This window comes from Terrapene carolina, unplaced genomic scaffold (genome assembly GCF_002925995.2).
Source record: "Terrapene carolina triunguis isolate 2854851 unplaced genomic scaffold, T_m_triunguis-2.0 Scaffold21, whole genome shotgun sequence".
NCBI lineage: Eukaryota > Metazoa > Chordata > Testudines > Emydidae > Terrapene > Terrapene triunguis.
Window position 1 is genome coordinate 23840715 of NW_020664372.1, and position 12371 is coordinate 23853085.

A 12371-nucleotide genomic window follows, 5' to 3' on the forward strand; every position below is an offset into this window, starting at 1 on the left:
TACTCTGCAATTTTTAGTCCTGCACCCTGAGTCAGCCACAGCCATGCTACAGGTCTTTTTATTGCAGTGTAGCTGTCTAAGTTCAGACCTTGTGCAAGCAGTTGCAACTGCACATGTAGTTCACAGAGTTCTCACTTACATGAGGTCTGAATGTGGTCCTAGATCTTTTATATAACAATAACCGAAAAAAGAGTGGTACTGATTTAGAGACATCAGCACTGAACTATACAGAATGATCATTCATAGCATGATGTGGCGGGGGTGAGGGGAAGCAGGAAAGGAAGGAATTTAATATGAAAAGCTCAAGGATGAGCAAATTTAATGAGAAAGATCTTAGTATTATATTTCAGTGATGTGAGGTTCCAATGATAGATGAATATATCATTTAGGGCCAAATTCAGCACTGATACAAATGGTTGGTGTAAGTTATACATCTAGGGCCAGATTCACCACTGTGTTCCAGCTGCTTTGCAACTTTGAGGTAAGCAAAATACCCATAAAGCTGGTTTATCCAGCAAATAAACTGAATTTACAACTACTTAGCATTATTTAAGCAGTGTGGAACACCAGAGTGCAATGGTGAATCTAGCCTCCAAGGGACATTGGTTGGAAAGTGAGTGTAAGTAGGCTTAAATGGTGAAATAGCGTAACCTGTGTGGGTGTGCAAAAAACACCCAAACAACACAACGTAATTTATACCGATTTGGTATTTTATTGGGACAAAATTCAGCCTTGGCATAAAAGGTACAACTGAAGTTGGCCCTGGTACTGTTAGTTTGCATCATCTTTCACCTCACTCTTGGTTCTTCATCTTTGTGAGACAAACATGGCATGGCATATAAGTTACATTAATTTTGCACATGCATTGAATCTAGGTTAGTGCAAGTTACACTACGGTGTCACTTTATACCTCTTTCAGTCTGGCCAATATACATCCAATGTGTGTGTAACATATACTGTCATTTATGTCACCCTGAATTTGGTTCGGAAAATTCCAGGAATTGCCCCGGCTTATTAGGTTGCATTTAGATGAATTTGGCTGTACATATGTTTGTTGCAGTTTCATATCTCTTGTAAATAAGTTAATAGATAAATGTATTGGCTGACTGGAAGATTGAATCTGTCTCTCATAGACCATTGAATAGAATGCTAATAGAAGGGAACATGGATTACAGAGTATGTAACACATACTTAAAGTTTCTTCTAGCTTTGAGTCATGTAGGCACAGACTTTTCTGTTATGGTTTTTACATCCTATAAACCTCATATTCTATTTTCTTTGTTAGATAAGGTACAGACATGAAGATTACTATTACACTATGAATTTTCCTTCCCTGAGTTGTAACTTAACATTAAATCATGCTACAGAAGCTTAAAATTTTCTGGGTAAATTCAGGGTTATGTTTGAAGACAGAAGCTCACCAATTCTCTGATTAGGAAGAAGCAAGTCAATTTATAATATCTAAAATTGTAGGGTTTTTTTGTAACCAATGGGCATACTGAGAAAATGATATGGGTCCCAGTCTGGCAGACATTTACGAACGTGCTGAACTTTATGAATGTGAATAGCCCCAATAACTCATTCTGTTCTCATTAGTAGAATTACACATGTGCTAAAGTATTTGCAGGATAAGGGCCTTAGATTTTACAATTTTAAAAAACTATTTATTTAGGAAGTTTTAATGGGTTTATAAATCCACGACATGTAAATATCAAAAACAAAACAATAATCATTACAACAATGAGCTTTGGTTTAAAGAGACATTCTACAGTAATATAGTCATCAGATCTCTTTATTTTACAAGGTGTTACCATATTAGATGAGCATCATTACAACATCTGGGACATATTGTTTCCAGTGATTTTTATGAACTTGAGTGAAATCTGCTATTACACATATTTAATAGACCGAGCATGTCTATGAAATGTTATTTTAAAAACTATTTATTTAGATTTTATAAACAAATCTGATATCCTTGACTTTGAATGGTACTTTTAAAAATTCATGCCTTTAACGAGTGGGAAGTTTTTACTAGAGTTGACCCCCTATTGTTCTTGTAAATTTGGCAGCAATAACTGTATAATTTTAGTCAATTATGTATTTTTTTCTTTTTTCTTTATGTAGTTAGCCTTTTTGAGAAAGATTATATTTGTAGCTTATGATATAAAATTTCATAAATAAAAAAATACAAAAAAAAAATATAGGCAGAAAGCCAAAGTTAAATCACTCTAAAAAGCAGAAAGGCTTCAAATACAGATAGAACTGACTGGGATTCTCCTACACTTTTTCTCTTGTCCCTTCCATAAGTAAAGTGTTCCTGCCCTTGCTGCAGAAGAAAAAGGACTTGCATTAGTCAGTTTCCTACTGCATCAAGTTCTTTATACACCCAGCTGGCTGCAAAGTTTCTCTTTGCAGCCATGCCTCTGTGTAATCCTAGTCAGTTTCCCTTTGCAACTGTGGGGTGCCTCCTTTGATGTGGCGCTGTAGGAGGTTGCCTATGCTTAAAGGAGGGCCTGCAAACAGAACCCCTTCTGTGGAGCAAAAGAAAACACCAGTGTGATGTCATGTGACTCTTTTTTTAATATATACTGTGGAGGAACTGACATCCATGTCTCAGAATTTTGTTATACAGTTTTATGATGTTATACAGTGGTAGAGATTAGATAGACATAGATATCTCATTTAAACCCTGAAGTGAGGGACATCTACTCTAGACCTCTCTTCTGCGGTTGGTCTAATCAGTGACTTTCCAGGGAAAGTGGGTGGAAGAAATTGGAGTGGTAGTTTCCAAGGTATTTTTAGTGGGATCTTTATTGTTAAATGGATTTATCTGTGACACTGACAGATTAAATATATTATGACATGTTTTTAGACAATAAAGGTTTTTTGTGATTAGCTTATTTACATCTGCATGGCTTGAGTAAGCATTTTTAATAATATAAATATAAAACATGTAATAGCAACAATGAAACGTCAGTTTTATTCTCACTGCTCAATTTATATGAGGAAGCGGTACATAACTCATCCCTGTCTTTTAGTAAGCAGCAGGGACAAAACTAGTATTCTACTGTCCACCATTCTGCATCTTCTCTGTCTGTGCAATTTCAGTAAATTTATTGCCCTGAGAAGTTAGAAAAAAGCTGACAAAATTAATAAATCTAGGCCAAAGATCTTAAAATCCTGGGTAGGTGCAAACAGGTGTTTGAGCATCCATTTAGTGGCACAAACTGGAGTTAATCCTGGAGGAAATTTACAAAGTTTGTGTCTGGTTGAACCCAAATATATCTGAGCACTCCAAGGGCATGGGATAGGGACACGGTCTGGAAATTGAGTGTCCGAAAAGAAGTTCTAGAAGGGCCTGGGTGCACTCAGCAGCTGCTGTTGGTGCTCAAAAGTTAGTCGTCAGAGGAAGCACAGTTAAGATATTCAAGCAGCACCCCCTCATTGGTTGTTCTCGACTCTCTGCACTCTGAAAAAAAAGATAGTATGAAGGAAGGACTTGACTCTACATACATTTGAGAGAAACAGAGAATTTACTATGGATTTATAGGATTAGTACATAGGAAATACTATTATGTACCAGATCAATCCATCGGTCCATCTAGCTTAGTAGCCTGTCTCCAACAGTGGCAGATGTGTCAGAGGAAAGTGAAAGTATGCAATAATCTGACTATAAAGGAAGTTGCTTCCTTAACCCCCTCAACTAGAGGTTGGTTTGCGCCTAGAAGCATGAGCATTTAATCTGTTCCAAGCTTTTTAGACCTATTAAATATAACTACGTATCTATATATATTTTCTGAATGAATGTCCATTTTTGTGCTGTTCTAGGACTAGCAGTATCTTGTGGCCATACATTCCATTGATTAATTTCATAATGCACACAAAAGTATTTTCTTTTCTCTGTTTTAAATTAGTTGCTTTTCACATTTATTGATTATGCCCTTGTTCTTTTATTAGGGGAAAGAGTAAATACATGCATCCCAGTTATCCTCTCTACACTTTACCATTACTGTACTTATTTTTATACCTCTAATTAATGAATCAGTATTACTTCCATTCTACTTTGGACATTCCCATTCTGTCTGAGTGCACAAATGTGGGGAGCCAGACCTTTTACAGAGCACCCCCACCTGAGGCCCTTTGAAAATTTCCCTTCCTGTTTCCCTATAGCCTATGCTGTACAGTGATAATGGAATCATAGAACCATTGGGTTAGAAGGGACTGCAAGGGTTATTTAGTCTAACCCCCTCCTAAAATGCAGGATTTGTTGTGTCTAAGCCAGTGATACTCAGACTCAGGCTCACAAGCTGCAAGTGGCTCTTTACTGTGTCTCCTAAGGCTCTTTGCAGCACATATTAAAACACAGTGTGATCTAATTATTAACCAATCGGGAAGATTTTACTATGTTATTCACTAATTGTAGTTGATAAAATAATACTAACTCACTTTGCTGTGAGAATAATATGTCAATATAAAAAACAAATATTTCCCGTCATACCGTTTAAATATGAATATATAGTACTATTGTAAATGAAACAATGAATTTACACTACTGTGGCTCTTTTGGGTAATATTGATCGCTAATTTGGCTCTTGAACCACTGAAGTCTGAGTATCACTGGCCTAAATCATCCAAAACAGGTGGCTATCCAATCCAGCCTCTTTTTGAAAACTTCTAGTGAAGGTGCTTACAGGGCCTCTCTAGGCGGTCTGTTCCATTGTTCTACCGTTCTTACAGTTAGGAAGCTTTCTTCCTGAGATTTAATCTAAAGCTGCCGTGCTGCAGTTTGACCCCATTGCCTCTTGTCCTGCCATCTATGGCAGAAGAGAACAACTTTTCTCCAGCTTTTTATGGCAGACTTCGAAGACCACTATCATATCCCCCCCTTAATCTCCTCTTTTCCAAACTAAACATACCCAGTTCCTTCAATCTTTGCTCATAGGGCTTGCATTCCATCTCTTTGATCATCTTTGTCCCTCACCTCTGGATCCTTTCCAGTTTCTCTACATCCTTTCTATCCATTGGTGACCAAAACTGGACACAGTTCTCCAGCGGAGGCCTAACCAGTGCTGAGTAGGGTGGTACTATCACCTCCCACAGCAGGGTGATTGAAGGGTTTTATACTATTCACTTATTTAGGCTAGAAAAATTTCTAACTAGCAGCCAGACTAGTGACACTCCAGCAGAGCTGGATGTACAAAACGTACCTTACTGGCTGTGATGGACACAGTGTGCATTGGGAGGGGGAACAGCCCCCATGGCTAATACCACCGGACCAGTCCGGAGGGGCTGTCCTCGGGGGAAAGGGGGGGCCGTTCACAGTGGGTCGGAGGTCCTGTGCGGGCCGTGCATTGCCTTATGTCCTCACAGCCGGGCGGCCCCAGGCAGTGAACGTGCCAGCACGACTCCCAAGCCTGCCTGGAGGCTGGTGTCACCGCCCGGCCAGGCTCGGGGCTCCCCGCGCTGGGGACGTGGCTGCAGCAGCCGCGCGCGGAGCCTGGCCTCAGTGCCCAGGTGACTGACCGCGAGCCCAGGGAAGAAAGTGCAGCCTCACGCCGGCGCGCGGCCAGTCACGCTCGCGGCGCCTGTGGCCGGAGGGCCGGGGTCAGCGGAGCTGGGGGTGGCACTGACCGGCGGGGGCGGGCGGGGCCGCTCTGGGCTGCCGGGCACGCGCAGCAGGCCAGCGCTCTCGGGGGCTAATCGGGGGAATGCCCGCGTGCCCGGCTCCTGCGAGGCACGAGGATGACGGGCGCGAGGCGGTGAAGGAGCGGCGCGCCCTCTCCCTGACACTTTCCCATAGCCTGCGTGCCTGCCTGGAGCGCGGGCGGAGGGAGGGAGGGAGGAAGGCGATCCTGATTGGTTGAGCGCGGAGCGCTGACTCCTCCCCCTCGCCGAGGTGAAAGGGCAACCAGGGCTCCGGCTGGCAGTGGCGATGGCGGCGTCCTTGCGCCAGGTGGTTGCGGGCACCTGGCGGCAGCCGGAGCGACACCTGCTTGCGCTGCAGGTGAGCGGGGAGCCGGGTTAGCGCTAGCGGTGGCCGGGCCCGAGCGCCCGTCCGGCGCCTCCAGGAGCCGCTCGCGCCCGCGGGGGATGCAGGGCCGGTGAGCCCAGCCCTGCGCCCCAGCGGGCGTCGTCGTCTGTGGGAGCCCCCGGAGGACGCGTTACGGGCTGTGGCAGGAGCCCGGGGGAGCAGCGCTGAGCGAGCCTGTCGCCGCCCTTGTCTGGGGCCGGTGAGAGACCAGCGACTCCCTCCGCAGGGCCCGGGGCCCAGGGAATGTCTCCGGGATCTTGTGCCAGGTGCCCCTTCCCTGCCCCAGGGAGCTGTAAGGGTTGTCCGCGTTTTTCTGGGCTGTGACAGGCTAGACCCGGCCAGCTGGTGGGAATAATGTTAAAAGGGGCTTCAGCTTTCAGTGCCCTTCCTTCAGGCGTCTGCTTGTTTCTCCTGACAGCTCTGACTGCCATGGCGCCTCTCCTTTCAGATTGGAATAGGCACTTGTGTGTGTGTTAAATGAGTTACTCTTCTCATCTGAGACTTGTGGCTTCTGGACATTCCAGTCAGGATTGGGGGATGATTGTGTCAAAGGTTGTGCGTAAGCTAGTTTTCAAAAAGAAAAGCCAAGTTATTTGTCTCACTTCTATGTACTCCATAAAAACTAATGGATAATCTCTCATTTGTTGCACAATGAGTAGCAATTATGTGAAATGCTGTGCAAAAATATTAATATTCTGTTATAAGATATTTCATGCATCAGCTGTGTCTGAACAGAGAGGCATTCATCTAGAGAGGCCTTGAAAATCCTTTAGCGAGGAGGGAGGAGGAGAAAAAGGGTAGAGCTTGGAGAGAAACTTGCAGAACAAAGCATCTGCCTTGTATAGCCCTTAGAACTTGTGAGCTCTGCAGAATAGTGCACCACCTAAACGCTGGGCCAGTGGGCAATGGAAGGGATGGAATGTGAATGCCTGCGATTCTTGAAAGCAAATTGCCTTGGAGTGGATATCTGAAGTAGTCAAGGGAGAAAGAGCATCTGAAAGGGGACCGAAGCCACGATTTACCTGATCAGCAGAACTCGGAGCTCTGCAGAATAGGAACCTTCTCCAGTGTTGTACCTCTTAAGGATGGTGGCAGCAAAGCTGCCATACTGTGTACCGTAGGAGGCCTGCAGGAGAGGAGACTTCTCTTGTCCGATAGAAGGTCTGCAGAAGCTGGGTGAATAAGCATGGCTGTGGCCTGGATGCAACAAATCAGAACAGATAAAAGCCTCCCTCCCATCCCCCTTTGGGAGCCAGGAAGTGGAAGATTTCTTAAGAATAAATGGTAGAGTGAGCAGCATAGAGAACTTGGTACCTGTCCAATGGAGCATGAAGCTCCACAGAAGCTTATGAGCTTCCAAGGGCAGGCATCTTCCGACAACGGTGAAAATAATTTATAAGAAAAAAAACAAGTTAATAGGTTACATTAATGAGAACTTTATTGAAGTGCACAGTGTGAATTCTTGCAAAGATCTCTTATACTTTAAGATACATGTTCATGATATTAAGTATATAACTAGTGAGGCATATAATGAAAAACTAGACTGTCACTGACATACTTAAAATAGGATTCTAAGCAAAATAGGAGAACATTGGAGACCTTAGTTTCTTGCTCTAGATGTTGATATATAGTATAACTTATAGTATTAGGTCAACAAGGATAATGGAGGGAAACCTGTAATTGAAGGTGAAGTGCATTATGGATTGGCAGAAGCTTGCCATAATTAAGATTGAAGTTTATAAGCTACAAAGTCCATTACAAATCCAGTTTTCAAACACCACGTCCAAAAAGGGGGAAATTTAACTTGGATCTCCCATATACCAGGTGAGTACTCTAACCACTGGGCTAAGTTATAACATGGGCACTGCCTCCGTCTCCTCCAGCCAGGTTTTTGAATGGGACCGGATCTGGTAGGGGGCCTTTGAGCATGCCTATTGGATTGGGCCCTGTATGTGAGAGAGGCACTCTAAATCTATCTTTCCACAGTTTGTGGATTGCTCTGGGGTTTAGGGGGGGAAGATAGGTGTCCCAGCACCTAGAGTGAGTTAGCGGTGCACATGCCCAGAGGGAGCTCTTGCGGTAGAAATTGAGGTGCCAATGAGTTTAGGTGCCTACAGCCAAGCAGGAGTTTTGTGGATTGTAGTGGTGCCTAAGACCATGTTTATGCTAGACACCTTGGTTGGCACAAGTTATGTTGGTGTAGAGCTGCTGCAGTTAGTGTATTGCTCATACATTCTTGGTTCATTGAATTGGTGCTGTGTGTACTCATCAGGAGTGCCTGTGTTGATGCACCATGGGTAGGTATTCCAGTGTGCAACTTGCCATTGTCTGGCGCATGGTCTTTTGAGAAACTTTGGCAATGCATGGTGGGACAGAAACAAGTTGTGTGGGAGTGATTGGGAGCAAGGGGTCAAGTTCCTATCATGCAACTTTATCTATTTCTTAATTTTCATGCTTTTATAAAAAAAAATCCTGCGAAACTGCACAGCACTTCCTGCTGTCAGTCCTCTCTAAAAGAACCATGGAGCTCACACAGCTCTGCACTGTTGACATGAGTGTTGCAAACACAGGACAGACAATCCTCCAGTATTTGTAGAGCCATAGGCCTTGGCTACACTTGCAAGTTACAGCGCTGTAAAGCCTCCCCCAGCGCTGTAACTCACTCCCCGTCCACACTGGCAGGGCACTTACAGCGCTGTATCTCCCTGGGTACACCGCTGCAGATACTCCACATCTCCGAGAGGAATAACAACTGCAGCGGAGTGGCTAAGACTCACGGGTGTGAGTGTAAACGCTTGCAGCGTACTAATCACCTTGTCAAGTGGCCAATCCTCTCCATTGTTGTGTCTGGCTGCAGGAATGTGGAAGTGCCGGTTTCAAAGCTCCTACTACAGAGAAAAGCAAACAGTTTACAGCTTGCTTTGAGTGAGTAAATGAATGAGCAGGGGGCCGGGAGTTCGGAACTTGCAAAATAGAGAGCTGACGTGTTCCAAAAAGCACTCTCTCTCCCCCCACACTCCCTGTCACAATCCACCCCCACCCCCCTGTTTTGAAAAGCACGTTGCAGCCATATTAATGCTGGGATAGCTGCCCATAATGCACCACTGCCAACACAGCTGCAAATGTTGCAAGTGTGGCCACACCACTGCGCTGGCAGCTGTCAGTGTGGACAGACTGCAGCGCTTTTCCCTACTCGGCTGTACGAAGACAGGTTTACCTCAGCGCTGTACAGCTGCAAGTGTAGCCAAGGCCATAGAAAGTAATGTCCTTTGCTGCTAAGGTTCTGTTTCATAGAGGATAGATTGCTGAGGGACCTAGTGAAAACCAATTCAAGATTGTTGATAGCATTGTAGATCAGCTGCAGGTGGAAAAGAGCTGCTTCTGAGCCTGAGAAACAAGCATTAACTGGTGGGATTGCATTGTAATGCAGGCTTGGGATGATGAGCATTGGCTGCAGAACTTTCAGACACAAAACGCCATGTTCCTGGGACTGTGCTGAGCTGGCTGCTGCTGTCCCGCTCAGGGACACCGGATTGAGAGCTGCACTAGCAGTTGAGAAGTGAGTGGCGATCGCTCTGTGGAAGTTTGCAACCCTGGATTTCTACCAGTCAGTGAGAAATCATTTTGGATTTGGAAAATCCACAGTGGGGACCCTTGTCATACAAGTGTGTAGGGCCATTAATTGTTTCCCGTGCCTGCTATACAAGAGTGTTTCTTTTGGTAGTGTGCAGGAGATGGTGGATGGATTTGCAGCAGTGGGATTCCTGAACTGAGATGGGGTGATAGAAGGTGCACACATCCCTATTTTAGCACCAGCTCACCTTGCACAGATTGAATCAACAGAAAGGGCTACTCTTCTATGGATATACAAGTGCTGATGGATCACCAGGGATGCTTCACCAGCATCAGTGTTGACCGGTCAGGGAAGGTGCATGATACTCTCATCTTTAAGAATGCAGGACTGTTCAGAAAGCTGCAAACAGGGATGTTCTTTCCTGACCAGAGGATTTGGCATTTCAGTGCTACAGTGATCATGGGGGACCTAGCTTACGCCTTGCTTCCCTGGCTCATAATGCTGCACACTGGCCACCTCAACAGCATTAAGGAAAGATTAAAGTGCTAGCTCAGCAGGCGCAGAATAACAGCGGAATCTGGTTTTGGTAGATTGAACTTGCCCTATACAATAACATTATGGCTCTTAAAATAATAAATAATAAAACAATAAAATTTTGGCTCTTATTCCCAGGGGTATGAGTGTAGGGCAGTGGCACGGAGCACTGGCACTATTTTCCACAGGTGGTGGTGATTTTAGCTGATCTTGCTCTTAAGGGTAACAAAGATGTAGAGAAAACAGCTGCAGCTGACATCCTGAAGCCACCTGGCCCTGTATGCTGCTGGCTTGTTTACTTCTATGGTGCTAGCCAAAGTCATTGCAGACTGGCACGTTACTGTGGAGGAAGAAATAAGGTTACCATCCCTAGAAACCTTTGGCAGAGGATTGCAGTGTAGCTCTGTGAAAATTTTATCAAGATCTCTCGAGGGCTGTCCTTGTATACATAAACTGCTCTGCATTGCCTCCTGGCTAACTTTATGTGGGAAAGCAGATACCAACTCTGCCTCTGTTTGTTGTACTGCTACCTGTTCTAGTAAGAGTACATTAATGAAAAATCAATACTCATGTCCCGCTATGTAGGGGTTGGGCTTCATCTGTACATTTAAACATTGAACAGGAAGGGTGGTTTTCATTTAAATCAAATTAGTGATTTAAATCACTAGTCAGGAAGACTTGATTTAATCATGGATTTCTACATAAAAGTGCATTCTTATTGGTTGTTATAACCTTAATACATATTCTTCACAAGTCGGAGAGAGACGTAGGTTTCATTTTTAGAAGGCACACACTATACATTTTTAAAGTGATTTATTTTGAAAACTTTTCAGATTAGTTTTACAGCTATATCAGAAAATGAATGATTGTTTGGTTATATTCATTTACCGAAGGTAATTGAAGCAGATACACCTCTACCTCAAGAAAACGCTGTCCTCGGGAGCCAAAAAATCTTACCGCGTTATAGGTGAAACTGCGTTATATCGAACTTGCTTTGATCCACCGGAGTGGGCAGCCCCATCCCCCCAGAGCACTGCTTTACCACGTTATATCAGAATTTGCGTTATATCGGGGTAGAGGTGTATTTATGAAGTCACTGGGTGGTGAACTATCTCCAATTCAACAGGTTAATCATTAATATTTGGAGGATTTTCTTGTCATGCTGTATTAGGAGGAGAACATCACCAGACAGACATTTAAATTGTTTTATTTAACTAAAACAACATTATGTATTCTGGATTTTTTTCTTCAACAGCAAACATATAATCTTTTAACAAAACAAGCATGTGAATTTTTGAATTTAGTTAAACATTAGTTTTTTCAAATCAGGTTTGTTTTTGTTGTTTTTTAACTAAAATAGTTAAATGAAATATTAAAAAAAAAAATCAACTGTCAGCCAGGTCAACATGAGAAATTTAAAATCCTGGCTTCGGCAGTTAACTCAGTCGTCTTCACCTTCATTTTCCTGTTTGTTCATAATCTGGAAAAGAAAAACAAGCTTTCCTGCTTTTTCAAGTCCCAAATGATTTCTCAATTTGAAATGAATTAGTCCAAAGGAAGAAAATATTCTTTTTACGCTGGCAGAAGAAGCTACTGCTGTTAAAAGTGAGATTATCACTTCAACAGTCTCTGAATCCAAGTGCTTAAGTGACTTCCACTGCTTCACTGGTGTGACTTTCTTTAAAACATCATCAGCAAACATATTTCTTGATTGGTTCACCCTTAACTCTGAAGTTTATTATAGTTGGCATTATGGAGGGATGATTGTGGGATGTCCATGTCCTAGCCAACTCCTCTTCTTTGGCAGTAAAGCTTTCACCCTGGTACCGAGTATTGAGAATATTTGCAAGAAAATGAACTAGAGAGAGTGCTTGTCCCATTCGTTTTTTAATGCTTATACAGTAACTCTTCACTTAATGTTGTAGTTATGTTCCTGAAAAATGCGACTTTAAGGGAAACGATGTTAAGCGAATCCAATTTCCCCATAAGAATGACTGTAAATGAGGTTAGGTTCCACAGGAATTTTTTTTTTCCGCTGTACAGTACAATAGTTGGGAGGTGCCCCCGCCTTACCCCACACAGGCACAGCCCACTGGCACTGGAGATGAGGCAGGCTAGGAGGCTGAAGGTGCTGTAGGCTAGGAGAAACACGTTGCGCAGCGGCAGCTTCCCCTACTCTGCAAGCAGCAGGGGCGGGGGGCTCAACCCTCGGCCTGCCCACGCCACCCCTTC

General features: G+C 43.7%; 1 protein-coding gene across 1 annotated transcript in view; it reads left to right on the forward strand.

Moving 5' to 3' along the window:
* The first annotated feature begins 5903 nt into the window (after window positions 1-5903).
* PCCA (propionyl-CoA carboxylase subunit alpha) overlaps window positions 5904-12371 on the forward strand; it is a 398317-nt gene continuing 391849 nt past the window's right edge. The window contains exon 1 of the mRNA XM_024205358.2: window positions 5904-6004. Within this exon, the coding sequence (XP_024061126.1) occupies window positions 5933-6004 (72 nt within the window). The 5' untranslated portion in view covers window positions 5904-5932. The remainder of the gene's footprint in view (window positions 6005-12371) is intronic.